The following is a 20,889-nucleotide window of genomic DNA, read 5'->3' on the forward strand; positions in this document are numbered from 1 at the left end:
GGCTGTCTGGGGTCCAGCGCCGAGCGGGGTGGCTGAAAGCCTGGCAGGGCCCGTCACTGTGCCTTGCTCCCTTTCGTCTTGACTTGCTGTGTGCTTTTTTTTTGTCCGGTCGACCTCTCGACGTATCGGCGTGTCGGCGTGCTAGTACTCGGTTTATCATGCTCGTCTTCTCCACTACTTGAATTGCCACCACCTCCCAGCAAGAACGCTCCGCACCATGGATACGTTCTGCCAACCACTCACATACGCAAGCCGACGATGTCAAGCTTGAACATGCAAGACATCGACCCTGACGAGTCTGAATGGTTGCAAGGATAGCCCCTCCGATCCCGTGCCCACCCAACAACTGTGGGATCGACGGTTCTTCTGAATCAGCGAGACTCGACTCAGTTATGTTTTGAATTCAGTGCGCTCGTGTCACCCTCCGAGACGGGTACAGAGGGGCAGTTGTTGCGTCGGTATGTGATCATCGAGTTACCGCTTTTTGCACCTTTAGCTCTCCCCCAAAAACGCTCGTCGTTGTGCTCATCAATTCCTCGAGCACAGCACTCGGCCTCGTCGCAAGGTCCGTCCGCAATGACGGTCGGTCGCGGATGCAGCCTTCCATACGCCTTCCATATGCCGTTCAACTTGGACGTACATTATTCCATGGACGCATTACGGTGTCATTTCGACTTCTTCGAGGATCAACCCAGTGCTCAATGCACACAGACTTTCCGTCACAAATGGTCTCTTTACCTGACTCCGCCGTTTGAACGCCCTCTTCCCTGATTCGGGTGAGTGAGCAAACATTTGACTACATCTCATGTCCTGATATTTTCCAAACAGATATTCGATTCGCCTTAACGCAGACGCTATTGGTTCGTTGTGGGACTGATGAACACCCTTCTCACCCAACGTCCAAGATTGAGTACTGCATGACGACTTCGTGGTCTTCACTGGCGCGTGGCTTTTAGTGCATGTATCTCGTTATTCATTCGTTTGTGATTTGCGAATTGCATCCCCGATCGGTAGAGAACCGTTGCCCGCTGGGCGGACGTCGAAGCTTGAGTGGGAGAATCCATCCGTCCGCCCGTGCTTTCGCTCTCAAGGTGAGTGCGAGCGGTCGGCTCGGGGTACACAGCCGCGGTCGAAAGCTGAGAGACTCCTGGAACGGATTTACGTGACTCCGTCCACAACTATTGTGCTCGTTCTCCGCGATGGGGGAAATGGGGCCACAGCGGTACATCTGCTGCAAGCGACGATCGCAGACACGGTGTCTGATGCTCGGTCAGGTGTTAGGAGCTTCACCACTCCGTTGTCGGCCATGTACGTACACGATACCATCATTCAGATTCCATGCCGTTGATTCGAGCTGTGTGCGCACGATCTTCTGGATACCGAACTCACAAGGGTGTCGAGAGTCGAGACAATGCGTGGGTGTGAGGTTGCGAGAGGGACGCATTGTCTGGAGGCGTGCCAGTGGCGATGTTGGTCCGCGGGCGCTCCGTCGCACTTTGCCGCCTCGGCCGGACGGTCCCGACTGGGGTTGGGAGCATCACGTCCGCCGCCAGCGTCCACTGCTGCACAGGGCGACGTTCAACGTTCAATCTCCACTCCCCCGCATGCTCATCCAGCAATATCATATTCACCCGAGTTGCTCGCAGGTGAATTGCCTATGGCGTGGCGTGGCCTGCTCAGCTCACCGTCAATGTCGACCGGGCCCGGGGACTCCACACACACGATTCCGCATCCGATTGACCCGGCGAAGCACAAAGTCGCGCTCTGCGTGCGAAGACGTCTGCGCGTGAGATCCTGCCAGGAGCTCGGGTTGTAGACGATGCTGTGAGTTTCCTCGTCTCCTGCTATACAATCACTTGTTCATCCCCGGCTCTTGCTGTCTCCTCCGGAAGCCCTGCCCTTACTCCCACTCCATCCTCTCATCGGCTCGTATCCCTGCCGGGGAGGTCGCGTACAGCAAGAAATCCCTGGTCTCTCCGACCTCGTCGAAGGTTTTCCGAGTTCTAGAGAAGATGCACTCGTCCAGTCCGGTGCGCTCTCCCATCACCGTCTATGTACGACTCATTTGCTCATTCTCCCAGTTCGCTTCGTCTTCGTCTTCGGGGCGGCCTTCTGTGCCGCCAAGCATACACTCCGTACTGGCCGGTGCACCCTCCGGCGCATCCCAGAGCGCTCCAGACAGTAACCTTGATCTCCACTCCGATGCACCCACATCGACCACCCTCGGCATCCGACAAGCCGACCCTAAGGCCCCCGCCGCTTCTTATAACATCCCGCTGATCAAGATATGGCCGAAGGAGACGAGCACTCAGTCCTATACGAACTGCTCCGCCGAGCTACGTTCAGCACCTCATTACGCCAGGCTTGCAAAGGAGATGAGGAACCACGTCCTCGGTCCCATGCCCGTGCGGGATTTTATGGTCAGTTTTCTGAGATATGACGATCTCGGAGATGATGAGGGGTTTTGGGCTGGAATGCCGGATGCCGAACACGCCTTCAAGGACGTCCCAAAGTCGCCTGCGAAGGAGGGCCTCATGTACGAACCACTGGTGAGCTTGCTTGATCTTATCTCGTTCTCCGTGCACACGCCAATATATTTCGCTTTCAGGCGAAAGCTTTGAATGCGGACGAGACGACAGGCAAAGTGTCTCGATGCCCAGGCTTCGTGTTCGGCATTACAGGCAACCGAGCAGATACCAGCGGTCCACTGCCAAATGCCCTGGGCTCAACCAAGCCCGATATCTCTGCTTATCTTCAGGAGCATCTAGAGCATATCAGAAAACAGGCTCCCACCGACGACGACGCTTCCACCAAGACACACATGGGGTACGTCGCGCTCTACATCGAGATCAAGAGGGACTGTTCCATGGACTGTTTCGTGGACCCACCTGCCAACGGAGTACCCCCACAACCCCCGCGCTCGTTCATCAACCCTGAATGCACCCAACATCTCGGCCAGATCGTAAACTACGCCTTAGAGATAGTGAAGAGGCAGCACCGTCGGCATGTCTTCTCCATCTCCTTGTGCGGTAGCAAGGCGCGGTTCATTCGCTGGGATCGAGCAGGTGCAATCGTATCGAGATCCTTCGACATCCATGACGATCCTGATTCGCTATGCGAGTTCCTGTGGTGTTTCTCGGCGATCAATCAGACCGACCGTGGCCTCGACTGTACCGTCCAGCCTGGGACACTTGCGGATGCCGCGCTTTTCAAGCAGGCAATCGAAGCACATCTGCGAGAACAACTGGTAGAATTGCTCCCAGGCAACAAAGACGTCCGCGGTTCTCTCAAGTACCACCTCGAGGAGCATTACCAGGAAAACAATGTCACCCGCATCCCCATTCCGGATCCCGTCCACTCTGATCCTAGGTGTCGCAGCCAAAGTCCGGGACCGGGCCCCACGTTGCAACCTCGGTCCCCAGGCTATCTACTGGTCTCTCGTCCCATCACTGTGCCTCACTCGTTGGTCGGCAGAGGCGTGAGGACGTACTGGGCCGTACTCGTCGAAGCAGCCACTCCGGAAGTAGTTCTCCTGAAGGATTACTGGAGGTACGAACCGCGCGACCTCCAACTCGAAGGCGACGTGCTGGAGCATATGGCTCGGGCGGGTTTCGGTCGCGACAACGTTCCTACAAAGAAGTATCATGGAGATGTCCCTGGTTTTGCCTCATACGATCCCGCTGCATCTGATATGCTGATTTACCGCGGTGCGTTGAGTTGAGCACGATCATGCTTACCCTTCCTGTGCTTATGTGACAACTTATTAGGTAAACAGACTACTGTCACGCAGTATTATAAGCACGCGTCGTGGATGGACGCTAGTATAGTACCGCAGAAACTGGAGACGATGGTGACGATGACACACTATCGCCTCATTACGAATGAAGCTGGCTACAATCTCATGCACCTCCGGGGTAGTCAAGAACTGTTGTGGGCAGGGCGAGATGCACTTCGAGGTATACGTTGCTGCGACTCGATTCGGAACACTTACGAAACGTTTGGCCCCTCTACAGCGATCACACGTAATTTCTTCAACCCACGCCCCGAAAAAGGACAACATCCACGGCTACATCGGAATGTCAGCCCAGGCAACATTATGTTGTACCGCCCCACGCCAGACTCGCCCTCCAATGATAAAGGTCTGGAAATTCCACCCAGGACGGGATACCTAATCAATTGGGATTTGTCATGTACCGCCTTGAAGAGTCCGGAACGGCAGGAAGAGAATGACGACCCGCCGACCTCAGTGAGTTCACAGCCGAAGCGTTGTGAGGGAAGGCGACTGATATCGGCACACGCATACAATCCAGGTTCAGTATCAGTTCGCACCCTCTCCCTTGTTCAATGCTATGTACAAACGCAACTCCCTCCATACCCTCAACTCGGAACAAGTCCCCGCCCACTCCACGGTCCTCTTCGACATCGATGCGGTGATCTATTCCGTGCTCTATTGTGTAATTAATTTTACGGATCATGGATTGCCCGACGGACTCGACAAACACATTTCCAAGATGCTATTCACGCGCGTGGAGGAAACGCCGGACGACCCGGCCACCATGCTATCCCCTACGATGAAGGAGAATCTCGCGAGTCGCATCCGACAGGCTGGCACCAGCTGGAGAGTCAAGGGCACGAAGGACTGGATGGATCTCATCAGCGAGTGGTCGGCCGCCCGGCCCTCGGCGCAGATTATAGCAGAAATCCCTTGGACACGTGAACTCGGGACTACGTCAGGCAGCTTCGCAAGCGGTGGACCCACATCATCGAGGACTCGGCGCTGTTCGTCAACGGAACCACGGATTACCTCTATCACAGCGACTTTGCGCCCACCATCCCCCTCCACCAAGCCACGTCCACCGGCTCCTCAGACACGTCCAGGAGATTCATGCCGCCGGCCCGAGTTCCCGTAAGCCGCCTGCCTACGGTGAACGCCGCACCAGGAGCGGACGCAGACGAAGACGAAGAGATGGACGATGGAGCTGTGACCGCCCCTCCCATGAGCATCGTCACCAGCTCGCACTCCAGCACCTCATCCACCCGCACGGTGGTGCCGGAAAGAAGGGCGTCCGAAATCGAACTTTCTCGCCCCAACAAACGAAGTCGAGCCGATACTAGCAAGCAGTCCCCGCATGACACGTCAATTTCAACGGAGCCCACTTCGATCCAGAAGGCTCGACGGACACCCAGGTGAGATCGTCTCGCACGTCTGGTGGCTTTTATAGTAACGAGATTGTGTAGGCTAGCCAAGAAAGGTCCGCATTAGCGCGGACGACGCGGAATCTGGACCACCGTCTATCGTCGGTAGGGGCCGTAGAAGAGTCCGCGGCTGCGGATGTCCTGCGAATGCGCTGTAATTCTGGTACGGCCGTTGAAATAACACGAGGTTATATCTCTATGCGTGTGCATGCTACACGGCTTTGTTTCGCGTGGCTGGTCGGATTTTGGTCTAGTTCTTCCCGAAGGCAAACTTCGCTGGCCCCTCCGTGATGCCTCAGACGAGCTCAAGGCGACGTTCCACATGCAGTGAGCGTTACTGAAGCCGTCGAGCCTGAAAGATGTATGGAGATATGCATCTCAGCGTAGTTGTCGGGACAATATATGGTTAGACGCGTACGCCGAAAAGCCGCTCGCTATTAGTAACAGGGAAGTTGGATCACATATTGTCAAGGGTGCACATCAATGCGGAGGTGGAGTGAAGATAACAGGACGAGATTAAAGCGCGGAATACGCAAGCATGGTAGTAACAGCGACCCAATCACTTTCGTAAAGACTGCGTCCTCCCCCGTGCCCTCCCTGAGCCCACCCTCAACGCAGGAGCGCGAGTGCGCCCAACGTCCAAATCCGCCCCCCTCCCCGGTTGGGCGTCCTGCCGCTCTCGAATCCTGTTACTGCGTCGAAGCACAGTCGGTAGTGTCTTCGACGATGGCTCTGGTGGAGGAACCCTAGATCGCTTCCGAGGCGTTGGCGGGGAAGAGCTTGCGCGTTTTCTCTCCGGGGGCGAGGGGGATGGTGTCAAACTCCTATTTTTGAGCCAAGGGCGCGGTGGAGACTTTGGGAAGGCCGGAGTCTTGCTTTCATCCGATACCTTGCGCGTGCTCAGCTCGCTCTCGCGGATGCCGCCTGCAGGCACGTTCTCTACACGGTTCGCCGTCTCCAAAGCATGCGAGTCGAGGAACTTTTCCCAGAATTGGTGGATGAAGGCGTGATCGGTCCATTTGTCCTTGAAATTCGGGTCGTCGGTGGGGAGCGGAGAGCGGTATGTGACCATAGTGTTTATCCACTCTTGAAGGGATTCGCTCTTGAGCGTGAAAGCTGGAATCGCGCCGCGGGTGCGTGTGTACAGGCCCTTGGAATGACCACCATACCATAGTTTACCGGGACGCGACCACATCCACATATCGAAGAAGTCGCGTATCACGTCCCGAAGGGTGGCGTCGGAGTAGTTGTGCGGTTGCCACAGGAGCGCGCTGTAGAAGATGACCCATAGGAGAGATTCCATGTCATCCTGAAAACGATGCCGGAGCTCGCCATGCCCTTGCCATTCGAGGAGACGAATGGACATAAACCGCCACGTTCCCTGCGTTGAGAGCTCAGAGTTTGCTTGCCGGAGAATGAAGATCACTCACTGCTCGTCCGGTTGCTTCAGCATCACCTTCGTCATTCAGTGTGCATGAAAGTTCCCAGTCGATGAGGTACCCTCTACGCACATCGGACTCCGCTTCTTTAACTAGCACAATGTTGCCGGTGCTAATGTCCCGATGAACGCGAGAGTCTTTCTCCAGTGCATCTCGCATCGCTACGGGGGCCAGTGAATATCTCGTCTCGGAACGAATGCAGCTCATACGTACCCGTCAATACATCGAGGCCAGCGTGAAGGAGTTCCTGTGCCCCACGTACAGTACTGTGTGGTCGTCCAACCGTCCCCAAAACAAGACGATAGTGCCGACGTTCATGAAAGATACGTCGAGCTCCATCTACTCGACATCCCCACTGGCCGGAGGCGTGGCCACTTGCCACGGTTGTACGCAAATCATCGTCTACCGATCATGAGTCCACGAACATAAACGACGTTGTGAACGTACTTACCGTTCAGCGTCCGTCCCTTGGGTGGATGTCGTACCGACCACGGAACGTCTCCATGCCAAGCAAGCGCAGGTATGTTGCGAACCCCAAGGTTGTGCAAACGTCGCAAGATATCGCCTTCGCACTCTGCCTCGAGCTCCCGCCACGTGTCCTTCAGGAACACGACTGCCTTGGTTGCCACATCCATTGCCCAGTACCCCCGCGTTCCGGCATGCGTAAGCGCGTTGAGCAAGTGACCGGCCGCGAAAAGATATACCGCCGCGTGTTCTCCTCGCGGGAGCTGAACCCTTGGTGGAGGATATCGGTCGCATAGATCTGGCCTGGAACGTGGTGTCGGCCTACTTCTGTCTCCACATCGTCCTCTGCATCGATTTGAGAGGCAACGTACTCGCGGATCGCATTTCGGAACACGTCCTCTTCCTCCCGTAGTGCGGGCTGAATTGTAACGTCGTGGCCGCGCCCTATGTCGCCTCGATCGGAGAACCGCCAGAGAAACTCGCAGAGAGTGTCCGGGTGTGTGCGCATGTCGAACGACTCGGACGCAATGCAGCCTGACCGGTCCCAGAAGAGTAGCCGCGTGCGGGAGCCGTGCACGGCAAGTGAGAACACGAACGCGCGGGGTTGGCGTGCGAAAACCTCCGCGACGTAGGACATGTGTTGGCCGAAGAGCTCGTGGATGTATTTGTGCCGGTAAGCGTTGAACGAGCCTGACAGGAACTCGTGATTTGACCGATCGTCGACGTCCGGAGGGGGGTCTTTGAAGAAGTCGCGCGAAGGATCGGGGGAGATGTGGATGAAAAATTCGGCGTACCCGAGGTCGATGCGCGACGACACGTCCGCGGCTCTGACGGTCTCCAGGTTGGACCGGGTGTAGCAGCAGATGTGAGGCTTCATGAATCCGCGTCTGTCCTGTCGGACGGTTCTTGTAGCAGCAACGTCGAAAACAAAGCCGTGACATCGCGATCGATGCTTCGTACTTTTGTTAAGAGCTTTAACCTGCGGAGGAAATGAGAAAACCGCGAGAGGCGAAGATACGCGACGGCCGCACCAAGGGAATGAATATCTCCGCACTGGTCTCAGCTTGCGGTGGAATCGCATTAAACGCGCCTCGATTGGACAGTCGGTGGGTAGAGGCGTCCACAGAGGATGTCCCGAGTGGCAGGAAGGTGTCCATGAAATCGGATGGGTCCATAGGTCCAGCAATACGATGTTTGCTCTGCTCCAGGTGTTGTCTGGCCCGAAGTCGCGCTTGTTCGGGGTTCATGTACTCGGCATAAGAGAGGGGGGTGGGTATATCATAGACACAGCGCGTAGTGGTATCGTCCATGATGGTGATGAATTTCGCGGGATGTGCGGGGCGGGCATGTTGGCCCAGGTCAACGTTTGCTTTGAATTCCATTACCCCCTTCGCACGGTTGGCTTTCCCCGGGCCGGACCAGCCGTCCAATGCGACTTTGACCAAACTTTGACACGCTGATAAGGCGCGTTAACGCCGTCTGAACTTCAGAGCTTCCGACTTCAAAGCTTCAACCGTTTGAACCCTCTGATTTATGGCCGTCCATCAACCAAGAGTATATCGACAAACGCGCGAGCAAGCGGTGATGCACAAAGGGGTCAGGTGGGAAGACGTTTCATTGACAAGGCACACCACACCATCTTCATGTGCACCCTCCGCTACCTCCTCTGCACGGTACACCTCTTGCCGCGCATATCCATCGCCTCTTACAAGAAGCATGAAAAAACGCCCGCTCCCCTCTGCTCATCCATAGCCACCACCTTCATGATCATCGCCTCGATCCCTCGGCCGGGCGCACGCGGGATCGTGCTCGGCACCCCGACCGCGATACACCGATGCGTAGTCGCTGTTGTCGCCCAGCGCCGCGTGGACTCGGGGTGTGACTGATCCTCTTCCAAGGATGACTTGCGAGAACCATCAGGGGAAGTCGCGGAGGAGCTCGAGGTGTTTGCCAGTCTCGAACGACTAGATTACCAACTTTACCCAGTGGCATCAGGGGATAATACGGAACCAAACCTATTGAAAACCTCGGTGCGCTTTGAGGGGATCGTCGAAAGAAGTCAAGAGAGGGATCGGGAGAGATGTTGAACAAGAGCTTGGTGTATCGAATGATAAGTTGATGCGCAGACCTTCTGTCGCCGCTTGAAACCACTGGAAATTCGCCATCTATCTATAAAGAAGGGAGCGGTGGTGTTAGTAAGCCGCGTACGCCGCTTGCAGCGTTACGCGAAATTGCCGAGGGCTAGGAAACTAACCGAGCTTTTGCCATGTCGCTGCCATGTGCGCCGGCGGCCGAGCTTGCGAGGCTGGCGCCTTTGTGTGGCCGAGCTTGCGAGGCCGCCCCAGGTCGGGACTGTCTTTCGGCCGAGTTTACGAGGTCGATGCGCGGGGAGATGAGACCATTTCAGCTGGCTCGATTTTCGTGCACGAGCGCAAGTGGGCCGTGTTCAATTTCGGAGTGGGCCACACTGGTGCGTAGCGCCCTCAGCGCGCATCACCGTGCGAAGTACAGCGTGAGTCCGAGCGCACCGCCGCGAGCACCGCGCGCGCGTGGCGATATCTCTGCGTGCACTGCAGACTCCCCGCGCGCGAGCCTCGCGAGGTATGGCAATAGCACGGCATCGTATCGTGGAATGGCCACTGCACCCGGTGCAAGGTCCTGTTTGGACATGAATCCTCGCGCGCACGCAAAATGCACACGGGTGTTCTGCGGTGCATACAGATATGTCGCCACACGCGTGCGGTGCTTGCGGCGGTGTGCTCGGACTCGCTCTGCACGTCGCGCGGTGGTGCACGAGGGCGCTAAGCACTGTCGCCCGCTCGCGCTCCTGCGCGAAACTGGCTTATCGATATTGGTCCTGGACCAGCTATACGAGGCCGACCCCCCGACGCTTCCGGTCCCTTCTCGCACGGGGGCGCGCACCAGCCGGCGCTACAGTGCACTCCTCGCCTTCAGCTCACCACACGGCGCGTGGGCATGCATTAGAGTGTAACTGAATGGGGTGGGCACATGCCCTGCGGAACTGACTACATACTATACCTCCCCCAGAAGCGGCGGGGGTAACGCCGTTCCGCAAATATATCTCCCCCCTCTCCTCCGTTTGCCTTCCTACTCTGCACGTGGGTGCCGAATCCACATGCCCTCCTATGTACCAAATTTCACGAAGAGCGGACGAGTAGGGACAGATTGCGCAAGGATCCAATACTGGCCCAGAAACAGCGGTTTGGCGCTGGCTCGGGTTACGCCCGGGTCACATAACACCCCACTATCCCGACAGGGTATAAAATTCTGAAATAACTGGCCGATATCACGTTATATAAGAGGGCCAAAGGCCCGCACGCGCCGTGGCAACGCCACGGGTGAGCACTAGTAGATGTGAGGGTTCGCCGAGTGGCCATCCGAGCGAGCTGAACACAAGGCCTGGGCATTGATATATGTATGTCCGTCGCTCCACGGCTCGGGGTATCGATCTGTGGTGCAATGATACTTGAAAAAAAAAAGTGTACGGCGGTTACTTACAAGGGCATCAAACATCTCGTTCGCAGCGCTGAAATCCTTGTGTGTTGGGCAGGCCGTGGGGTTGTCCTTTTGGCTGGTAACGGAGAGAAGATCGCTGGGATGGCCCAGAGTCAAGATCGATCAGACCACGGTATTCGAGTGTGCTTGAGTGGACGGTCTGTACTTGGGTTCCAGGTGAACGTAGACGGGAATCAAGACGGTCGCAAAGGATAAATGTCGGCAGAACGTAGCGGAGGCCCATGTCGGTGCTTGAATATCGGAGAGCGTGATGGCATCGGACCCAGACCCCCGTCACCGCTCGGCGCTCAGGTACATAAGAACGGACAGACACGATGAACGAGAACAATGACGCGCACATCTCAACCCTTCATGTCAAGGACTGCATTCACGGTGAGAGAAACATAAAGGTATGTACATAATGCGGTGATGCGTATTGACAACTTTGGAACAGATACCAAGCTCCTCATCCACTCCGAGCACTCATCCACCATGCCAAGTTCCGTCTGCGACGACGCTGATTGTAAGATGACGCGCTCTCGGCGGTCGGCACAGTGTGATCGACATTCGTGGCGCACTCGTCGTTTCCTAGCCTGATCGTCCATGACCACGTCCCTCCAAGGATGTCGTGTCGGACGACGTCGGGTTGTCCTTGTGGGTGCCGGCGCTGCTATTTTCGTGCATGAAGTCAGGGTATTCTACTGGCCCACAGGCGTGGTCGGAGCGTGCGCGGCTCGCATCGCTGCTAGAACCCAGCGATCAAGTAATTCAAAGGACTGAAGTAAGCGTTCCACTCACCTAGCACCCCGGAGCTCTTCCGTTCCTCGCATGGCGACCACAGCATCGTTGACTGTCCCCTTCAGTGGCGTCGTTAAACACGCAGCAGGGGTAGGTTCTCGACGCAACAGATCCCTCATTGACCGAGAGTTATTCGTCGTCATAGACTGGCTGGGACAGGCAGTCAAAAAGGTGTACTGTCGACCAGTGGAAATACTTACTGTTGAAAACAGCTCTCGAAAGTACAGGCACTGTTCCGAACTCAACTGCACAGCGAATCCTCTCTGCCTCTACCAACTCTGTCGCCAAGTGCCTTTCCCAGCGAGCAAGAATGCCTACGCTGCCCCGGGTCGAGTTTTCACGCGTTCTCCTCGCGCATCGGAGCAGATTGCCGGTCGATAAGACGTAGCCCTTCACAGCACCGTCAAGTCGCCGGTGTGGATATCCGAGAATTGGCATGGATGTTGACGGTGCAGTCCACGAAGGGTTATCGCCACCTTGAATGTCCAGACGAGCCGAGTCCTTGACACCATCGTTTGCCTGCGACAACTGCTATGGAGCGTCAGGGTCGTTCGCAGATCCGAGGCGTCAGTTCCGACGCACCATGGTGGAACATGCGGTCCCATGCTGGAAACTGAGCACAGGTGCGCATGAATAGAGAAACGCACGATTGGGAGCTGCCAAAGACGTCGGCGACGGAGGTGGACGCTGACCGAATAGTCCATCGTGATACAGCGGCGGTTAATACTTGGCGAAAACATCAACATTGTCGTATGCGGGCCCGGGTCTTGGAGAAATGATGGAGATCAAGTGGACGAAGCTGAGGTGGCTTTGCCCGCCGTGCGACCTTCGAGTGAGAAGTTGATTGATATAGAGCTACACCGGCACGTATCCATGGTTTACAAAGCGCATGCGGCAAGAGCGAAGACCAACGCCGGGTAGCGCGATTGCACGTCAGAGGTTGAATCCTCGAGTAGCCTGCACATTATAGACTCGATGAGCTGCCGGTGACTAGCAACGACGTACCATGAGCCGGCCTCAATCCTGTCCGCTCTCCGTTGGTGAGGAAGTACCGCTGAACCCCTCATTGCTACAGAATGTCGGCCAATGGCGACTTGAATGCAGGGAAATATACGGGTGCCAGGGAGCTCTTGAATATCCGTCCTCGAGTTCGAAGTGCGTTTCGGCGATGGGGGGCCATATTATCAGAGCTTAGACGCGAAGAGGGGGCAGTGGGTCCTGGAGGCGGGCAGTGACGGGGAGACTCAGAGTGTGAGGAATAGGACGAGGAGAGTGCAAGATTCCGAAGGGATTGGCTGTCTGGGGTCCAGCGCCAAGCGGGGAGGACTCGCGGGGTGGCTGAAGACTGGCAGTGGCGGGCCCGTCGCTTTGCTCCCTTTCGTCTTGACTTGCTGTGTGCTTGTTTTCGTCCGGTCGACCTCTCGGCGTGCTGCTCGATTTATCATGCTCGTCTCCTCCACCGCTACTTCAATCGTCACCACCTCAGCGGCGAGAACGCTCCGCGCCATGGTCACGTTCTGCCCACCACTCGTATATGCAAGCCGACGATGTCAAGCTTGAACAAAGCTTGAACATGCAAGACATCGACCCTGACGAGTCTGAATGGTTGCAAGGATAGCCCCTCCGATCCCGTGCCCACCCAACAACTGTGGGATCGACGGTTCTTCTGAATCAGCGAGACTTGACACCATTATGTTTTGAATTCAGTGCAGTCATCTCACCCGCCGGGACGGGTACAGAGGGGCAGTCACTGCGTCGGTATGTGGTCATCGAGTTACCGCATTTTGCACCTTTTGCTCTACTCCCAAAAACGCTCGTCGTTGTGCTCATCACTTCCTCGAGCACAACACTCGGCCTCGTCGCACGGTCCGTCCGCAAGGACGGACGGTCACGGATGCATAGGATGCCTTACGGCGCCATCTTGGGTACATCGCCTTCCTGAAGGATCGACCAGTGCCCGATGCATACAGAGATTCCGTCACAAATGGTCCATTTACCCGATTCCGCCGTTTGAACGCTGCCTGTCGTGAGGGTGAGTGAGCAAGCAGTTGGCTGAAGCGCATTTCCTGATATTTTCCAAGATTCGCCTTGACGTAGACATTATTAGGACGGATGGACGCTCAAGCGCTCAAGATTGAGAGCTACACGACGACATTTACTAGTGCGTGGTTTTTGATGAATGCATGTATCTCGTCATCCATTGGTTTGTTATCTGCAAAGTGCATTCGGTCGACAACAAATGGCGAGAGCGAGCGACCCGGATCGCTGCGGTCGAAAGTCACGTTCGTCATCAGCCTTCCAGGAAGAAGATGGATAGATTATGTGATATCTGCCACAGACAACAATTGAGGGAGGCACGGTGTCTGTCATGTGTCGGTAGCTTTACTATTGCTCGGTTGTCGTGCGAAGTACGTACGCGATATCAGCTTTTGTTGCAGTGATATCAACTTGCGCGGCCACGGTCTTCTGGCTTCCGGAGAGACGTGTATGTGCACGAACCGACACGGTTGCCACAGCGGATGAAGTTAGAACAATGCACAGATGAACAAGAGCGAGGTTACGAGAGGGACTCATTGTCTGGTCGTCTGTGGCGGTGTCGGCTCCTGGGCGCTCTCTCGCACTTTGCCGCCCCTGGCCGGACGTTCCCGACTGACGCTCTCACCGTCCTCGACCTGCACCATGCCCACTGCGAATGTCCCCCTGCACAACGCCCAGTGCTGCCCCCGAGCTCGGCCTTCTAGACCTTCCCAGTGACTCCATGATCTAGGCTGCCCTCAGACGAATCGCACTTGGCGTGGCCAGCCTGGGACGTTGACAACGTCGACTGACAGGCTGGTGACTTCCACATGTCGACGAGGGCAAGCGCGCAATTCCGCGCCCGTCTGACTGGGCGGAGCGCAAGGTCGTGCCCTGCGTGCGAAGCCGACTGCGTGTGAGATTTCGCCGGGAGCTCGAGATCGTGAACGCTGAGATATGCCCGTGAGTGTTATTGTATCTCCCGTACATTCGCTTCCTCATTCCCCGTCTCTTCACCCCGCTCTTTTCCTCGGTCACTCGTCCTACCGCCTCGCACCTCCACAATCCGTGCAAATCTTACAGAGAATCCCTTCAGTGTTTCCCGGGGCCTCACTGGTACGAAGTCGAATGGCGCCCCCGAGCGAGGTAAGTTCTTCCGTTATGATACACCTACGAATTGTCTGCTCAGCCCTCTCAGCACCCTTCATCGTCCCGGAGCTATACAGCTAAGGATCCTGACGACAAGGCCGTACCCGCAAGCGAAGAATCCTCCGAATGTGATCTCGATTCCAACAAGTCTCAATCAACGATCCTCCAGGATCATCGACCTCCAATAACTACCATCCCAGCCACGGCCTACAACATACCAATGATCCACGTGTTTCCAAAGGAGACGAGCAGGCAGTCCTATGCTCAACCTTCTGTCAACCTACTTTCGTCGTCTCATTACTCAAGGCTTGCGGGGGAGACGAAGAAGCATATCCTTGGACCCATGCCGGTGCAAACCTTTTTGGAACATTTTCTCAAATGCAACCAAATTGGCAAGGATGATATGTCTGACCCCACCGACGCTTTCATTGGCATCCCAAGTGCGCCATCCAAGGAGGAAGATATCTATAGTCCATTGGTGAGTTTCGTTGCGCCTCAATTCTGTGTGTGCACACCCATATTGCTATCCTGCAGGTCGAAGCCGTGAACAGGACGGCTGACAGAGAATCTCGGTGCCCTGGCTTCGTATTCTGCATCACCGCCAAACGACCGGATACAAGCGAAGCAGGGGAGCATGGTCAAGGTGCTGTCAAGCCCGACGTTTCCGCCTATCCCGAGGTACACTATCACTACCTCTCGAGCAAATATCCGCATAGCGCCGGCGTTCGGACCGACATGGGTTTCGTCGCTCTCTTCATTGAGATCAAGAAAAACAAAAGCGAGGACTGTTTCGTCGACCCCATCGTTGACAACGACTTCGTACCACGACCCGCCTCATTTACAAACAACAATTCGGATGAGCATCTCGGCCAGATCATCAACTACGCCCTGGAGGTAGTGAAGCGACAACATCGTCAGCATGTGTTCTCTGTGTCCCTTTGCGGTACCAGCGCACGGCTCATTCGCTGGGATCGGGCGGGCGCCGTCGTGTCCAGGGCGTTCGATATCCTCACCCATCCGCACCTGCTATGCGAATTCTTGTGGTGTTACGCACGGATCAGTCAGCACGATCGCGGCTTCGATTGTAGCGTCCAGCTTGGAACCCTCGCGGACGACGAGCTCTTCCAAAAGGAGATCACGAAACATATACGAACCCAGGTGGCAAGGCTGCGAATCGGTACATTTAAGGTCCGTGGTTCGAGCGAGTACTACCTGATGGAGCATCGCGATCCAGGAGTCATCTCGAGCATACCTCTTTCCCTCCCCCCTGACCCGGAGTTGATGGAACCGGCCCGTCAAGGCCGTCTACTCATCTCTCGTCCCATCGTTGTCCCTCACTCCTTGACTGGGAGGGGTATGCGGCTGTATTGGGCAGTTCTTGTCGACGGAGGCTCTCATCAGGTCGTTCTCCTGAAGGATATTGGAGGTTCGAGTCTCGCAGGCCCGAGGGCGATATACTGCAGGAGCTGTCCAGTTTCGAGGTCCCCCATATCCCGACAGTGCTGCACCACAAGGACGTTTCTGGCCCACGCTGCGGCCCCTTGAACATCACCGACTACCCTGAGGATTTCGGCCCTAATCCCAAAGAGCACATTTTACTCAAGTACACCGGTGCGTTGCGCCCCACTCTGCAGGATTTTCGTGTACTTACCAAATATTATCAGATACACAAGCGACTCTACACAAGACTATGTGGACGCAGCGTGGGTGTATCCCGAGGTACGCCAGAACCTGGAGACCGTGAGGATGGTCCACTATCGCCTCATTATGAAAGAGGCTGGCTATTTCCTCACGCGCCTTCGGGGGACTCAAGAGCTATTGTACGCGGGTCGCGGTGTACTTCGAGGTACGTGCAACGCTGCACTGCGATTCATCGGACTGATGGTTTACTACAGCACTCACATATGCTTACTTCAATCTTCATCCGACGGAAGAGTTTCCCAACAAAACCCCACGACTCCATCGGAATGTCAGCCCGAACAACATTATGCTATACCGTGATGTCGGTAGCGAAAAGCCTCGCAGGTACCCAAGGACGGGATACCTGATCAACTGGGATGTCTCACACACCGCGCCGACGAACCCGGACGAACCCGAGACCAACGACCCCATGGCCCCGGATGAGAAGAAAGACGTGGCAGCTTCGGTAAGTCCAATGTTCCCTCCCTTGGGCTTCTTAGTCGGCTAACGCACGTATTATCCAGGTCGATTTTCCATTCACCGCCTATCAGCCGCTCTACCACTTGGTTGAACGAAGCATAGGCTTCAAACTCGATTCGAAAGGAATCCCTCTCTACTCGACGATTCTACATGACATCGACTCGCTTCTGTACTCGGTGCTTTACTGTGCCTTGTTCTACACGGAGGACGGCTTGCCCCCAGGAATCAAAGGGGGCGTCACACTCACGTTATTCCCCGACGTACAGAAGGCAGCGCTTCTGCAACCAGGGAATCTTCTGGCCCCTTTAGGGAAGAAGGAATACGGCGAGCGCATCCACCAGACCATTCCGCTCTGGAAAGCTCCGGGCATGCGGTCTTGGGCTGATCTGGTCACCCGCTGGGCGGATATCCGCACTAGGGATTTGAGCACCGCCGTACAGCCAACAGAGGATCTTCAAGAGTACATCAAGTCCCTCCGCTGCTCCTGGACCAGTATCCTCAGCGACAACGCCCTCTTCGCTGAGCATGGACGCTCGGATGCGCGCGACCCCCGGCCGAAGATCAGAAACCACCGAGCGACGTCGACCGCCTCCAGTTCGACAAGCGTCCTCAGCACCATTCCAGAAATCACCGGGGCTCTCGAGGAGGACGATAGTAGTGTCGTTCTGCCCGGCGATGCGTACGACCTCATGGAGGCCGATGAGGACATGATTCTCGAAGATGACGGGTCAGACACTGTTTCCGCTCCCCCCGACACCGCGACGGTCCGAACCACACGGTCTCGTGCCGCCACGGTCTACGCCCGTTCGTCCCGGCCGGACATAACGCCGCCGAGTCCAGGACCTTCGCGCCCCAACGTCGAACATAGGAAGACCCGTGCGGGCTCCCGCTCGAAGCAGCCTATCTTGTCGTGACACGTCTCCAGCTGGCGGGTCGGGCTGAAGGATTGCGCGGCAACACAAGTGAGCTGATGTCAATCCACCACCGTTTAAATCGTGCTGACAGAGTAATGTAGGCCGGTGAATGGATCCGGGCGCGACATCCTGATCGTCCACGCGGCGGAATCGCGAATCCAAACTTTCACCTCGTGGTTGCGATCTAGATTGCCTGTCTTATATACTTGTAACTTAGCGTCGTAAGAATTATTCTCGTGAGGACGGAAGTTCTGCGCGTTGTAGCGATTTAGCACTACTGCAACACGAAACATGGGCGCAGGCCGACGCATAGAAGACGCGCAACAAACATTTAACTCACGTACATGAAGCTGCAACATCGATATGAAGAGACTCAATCCACTACCGTGTCGACAGCCTCCGAGTGCCCCCTCTCCTGCCTCCTGACCTAGCTCTAACACCCCCACTGGTGGCTCTTCTCGTCGGCTCGGCGTCTTGAGGACGATCTTGCACCGCGTCTTGCCGCTCCCGAATCCTCGTACTGCGCCGCACGGGTGGCAGAACCTTCGTTGGCGCAGGTACATCGGGCGGAACCTGTGGTGCTGGCGGCATCGAACGCGCCCGTTTTCTGACCGTAGGCGAGGCGCCTGGCGTCGAGCTCCCGGTGTCCGAAGCAGGCTCGAGCGAGGAATCCTGCCGCTTGCGGGCTTCGGCATCAGAGGTCGGGAAAGGCGGGCTTTTGCTTTCGTCCGGAGCAGCGCGCGAACTCAGGTCGGATTCGCTCATGCTGTCTCCGGGCATGTGCTCGTTGCGGTTCGCCGTTTCCAGGATGTGCGAGCCGAGGAAGTCGGTCCAGAACTGGTGGATGAAGGCGTCATCGGTCCACTTGTCCTGGAACTCCTCCGAGTCGGTGGGGAGCGGGGAGTGATACGAGGTCATCGAGTCGAACCAGTCTTGAAAAGCTGCGCTACCAAACTTGAGAGGAGGGAGCGCCCCGCGGGTGAGGGCTTGCTGCCCCTTGGAATGACCTCCGGACCAGAGTTTTTCTGAGGACAGCCACATCCGCGAATCGAAGAAGCTGCGGATTACCTCCCGAAGGACGGTGTTCGAGTAGTTGTGCGGCTGCCACATGAGCGCGCTGTACAACATCACCCAGAGCAGAGACTCCATGTCGTCCTGGAAGCGGTGCTTGCGCTCGTTGTGCGCTATCCAATTGAGGAGACGAACGGACATGAATCGCCACGTCCCCTGTGCCCGGGTCTTAGGCTTCATATGCTGAGAGGTGATGATTACTTACCACCCGTCCGGTCACCTCGGCGTCGCCTTCGTCAGTCAGCCCACACGAAAGCTCCCAGTCGATGAGATATCCTTTTCGTACGTCCGCGTCCGCTTCTTTGACTAGAACGATGTTCCCGGGGCTGATGTCCCGATGGAGGCGTGAATCTTTCTCCAGGGCATCTCGCATGGCTGCGCTACCCCGTAAGCAAGACAGTCGTCCGAACGCAAGAACAACCCGTACGCACCGGTCAAGACGTCAAGTCCAGCGTTAAGTAACTCCTTCGTTCCACGCACGGTGCTGAATGGCCGTCCAACGGTCCCAGAAACCAGGCGATAGTGTCGACGTTGGCGAAGGTGAGACCGACTTCCATCCACTTGACATCGCCACGAGGAAGACGTTTCGTTGTTGGCTACTGTCGTCTGGAACTCTCTGTCTATTGGTCCTCAGCCCTCAATCATAAGAGGAGGCAGAATCGTACTCACTAGTGAGTGTACGCCGCACTTTCGGGTAGTGTATCACCCAAGCAACGTCCCCATGCCAAACCAGCACCGGTGTGTTGCGTGCCCCGAGGTTTTGCAAGCGCCGCAGGATGTCGCCCTCCGCCTCCAATGCCGGTTCCCGCCACGTATCCTTGAGGAATACCACCGTCTTCGTCGTCACATCCACGGCCCAGTAGCCGCGCGTCCCCGTGTGCGACAGCTCGTGCGAGCAGGCAATCGGTCTCGAGAAAACGTATCTCCGTGTGTTCTCGTCACAAGCGCTGAAGCCGCGGTGGAGGATCTGTGCCGCGTAAATCTGGCCTGGAGCATAGTGTCGGTTAATTTCTTCCTCCAGGTCGTCGTCGTCGCCAACTTGAGTCTCGGCATATTCGCGGAGAGCGTCCCGGAACAACTCCTCTTCCGCCGACAGCGCAGGTTGGACCGTGACGTCGTGGCCGCGCCCCAAGTCTCCTTTGTCGGAGAATCGCCAGAGGAACTCGCAGAGGATGTCGGGATCTTTCCGTATGTCGAACGATTCGGAGACGACGCAGCCCGCGCGATCCCAGAAGAGCAGTCGTGATCGGGAGCCGTGAAGTGCGACCGAGAACACGAATATGCGGGGTTGACGAGCAAAAACCTCGCCGACGTAGGACATGTGCTGGCCAAAAAGTTCGTCGATGTACTTTTGCCGGTATGGGCTGGAGGAGCGTGATAGGAACTCGTGCGTGGAACGATCGGCGAGGTCCGATGGGGGGTCGTTGAAGAAATCGCGCGAGGGGTCCGGGGAAACGTGGATGAAGAATTCGGCGTACCCAAGGTCGATGCGCGACGATACATCTGCGGATCTAACAGCCTCCAGGTTGGATTGGGTGTAGCAGCAAACGTGAGGCTTCATAAATCCGCGCCTGTCCTGGCGAACGGTTCTCGTGGCAGCGACGTCAAAGACAAATCCGGGACATCGTGATTTGAACTTGGTGCTCTTATTAAGGGCGACAACCTGGGAACGGGGTCACAAACACACGCAGGGCGGGATTTGTAGAGCACATACCAAAGGATCAAATATCTCCGCGCTTGTATCGGCTTGGGATGGAACCGCGTTGAACGCGCCTCGACTGGCAAGTCTTTGCACCTTGCTGGGTTCAGCAGATTTTCTTGGAGGAAAGAACTTGTCCATGAAGACCGAGGGTGGCATTGGCCCAGCGATATGATATTTGTTCTCATCCAAGTGCTGTCGAGCCCGAAGTCGCGCTCGTTCGGGGTCCATGTAGTCGACATACGAGAGGGGGGTAGGGATGTCATAAACGCAGCGCGACGTGTTATCGTTCATGATGGTGAGGGATCTCGCGGCATTTGCAGAGTAGAGGCGGCATATTAGTCCAGGTCAACATCCATCTTCCCCCCGCGCATTCCATGCGCCCTTCGCACGGTTGGCTTTCCCCGGGCCGGACCAGTCGTGCAATGCGACTTTGACACGCTGATAAGGCGCATAAACGCCGTCC

General features: G+C 56.4%; 5 protein-coding genes across 5 annotated transcripts; 3 read left to right on the forward strand and 2 right to left on the reverse strand.

The window, feature by feature from the left end:
• Nucleotides 1-2,249: 2,249 nt before the first annotated feature.
• Nucleotides 2,250-4,189, forward strand: BXZ73DRAFT_26617 (uncharacterized protein; the record flags this gene model as incomplete). The annotated part of the gene is made up of 5 exons (XM_048017738.1): nucleotides 2,250-2,549; nucleotides 2,609-3,383; nucleotides 3,423-3,659; nucleotides 3,723-3,956; nucleotides 4,014-4,189. Coding segments are annotated over 5 exons (1,722 nt in total), but the record flags the coding sequence as incomplete, so codon positions are not given.
• Nucleotides 4,190-5,942: 1,753 nt separating this feature from the next.
• Nucleotides 5,943-8,410, reverse strand: BXZ73DRAFT_77412 (uncharacterized protein; the record flags this gene model as incomplete). The annotated part of the gene is made up of 6 exons (XM_048022661.1): nucleotides 5,943-6,020; nucleotides 6,086-6,577; nucleotides 6,627-6,796; nucleotides 7,087-7,370; nucleotides 7,472-7,992; nucleotides 8,132-8,410. The coding sequence occupies 6 exons, from the start codon at nucleotides 8,408-8,410 to the stop codon at nucleotides 5,943-5,945; spliced, it is 1,824 nt and encodes a 607-aa protein (XP_047877972.1).
• Nucleotides 8,411-9,377: 967 nt separating this feature from the next.
• BXZ73DRAFT_77413 (uncharacterized protein) lies at nucleotides 9,378-10,092 on the forward strand (the record flags this gene model as incomplete). The annotated part of the gene is made up of 2 exons (XM_048022662.1): nucleotides 9,378-9,570; nucleotides 9,677-10,092. 2 exons carry the CDS (start codon nucleotides 9,378-9,380, stop codon nucleotides 10,090-10,092), a joined length of 609 nt encoding a protein of 202 aa, XP_047877973.1.
• A 4,466-nt stretch (nucleotides 10,093-14,558) lies between these two features.
• Nucleotides 14,559-17,653, forward strand: BXZ73DRAFT_77414 (uncharacterized protein; the record flags this gene model as incomplete). The annotated part of the gene is made up of 7 exons (XM_048022663.1): nucleotides 14,559-14,576; nucleotides 14,620-15,057; nucleotides 15,114-15,933; nucleotides 15,996-16,190; nucleotides 16,267-16,425; nucleotides 16,475-16,725; nucleotides 16,784-17,653. 7 exons carry the CDS (start codon nucleotides 14,559-14,561, stop codon nucleotides 17,651-17,653), a joined length of 2,751 nt encoding a protein of 916 aa, XP_047877974.1.
• A 591-nt stretch (nucleotides 17,654-18,244) lies between these two features.
• Nucleotides 18,245-20,705, reverse strand: BXZ73DRAFT_26216 (uncharacterized protein; the record flags this gene model as incomplete). Its single annotated transcript, XM_048017731.1, has 5 exons — nucleotides 18,245-18,880; nucleotides 18,930-19,099; nucleotides 19,156-19,353; nucleotides 19,406-20,387; nucleotides 20,439-20,705. Coding segments are annotated over 5 exons (2,253 nt in total), but the record flags the coding sequence as incomplete, so codon positions are not given.
• Between the last annotated feature and the right edge of the window lie 184 nt (nucleotides 20,706-20,889).

This window comes from Epithele typhae, assembly GCF_022376455.1.
Source record: "Epithele typhae strain CBS 203.58 chromosome Unknown BXZ73scaffold_23, whole genome shotgun sequence".
Lineage (NCBI taxonomy): Eukaryota > Fungi > Basidiomycota > Agaricomycetes > Polyporales > Epitheliaceae > Epithele > Epithele typhae.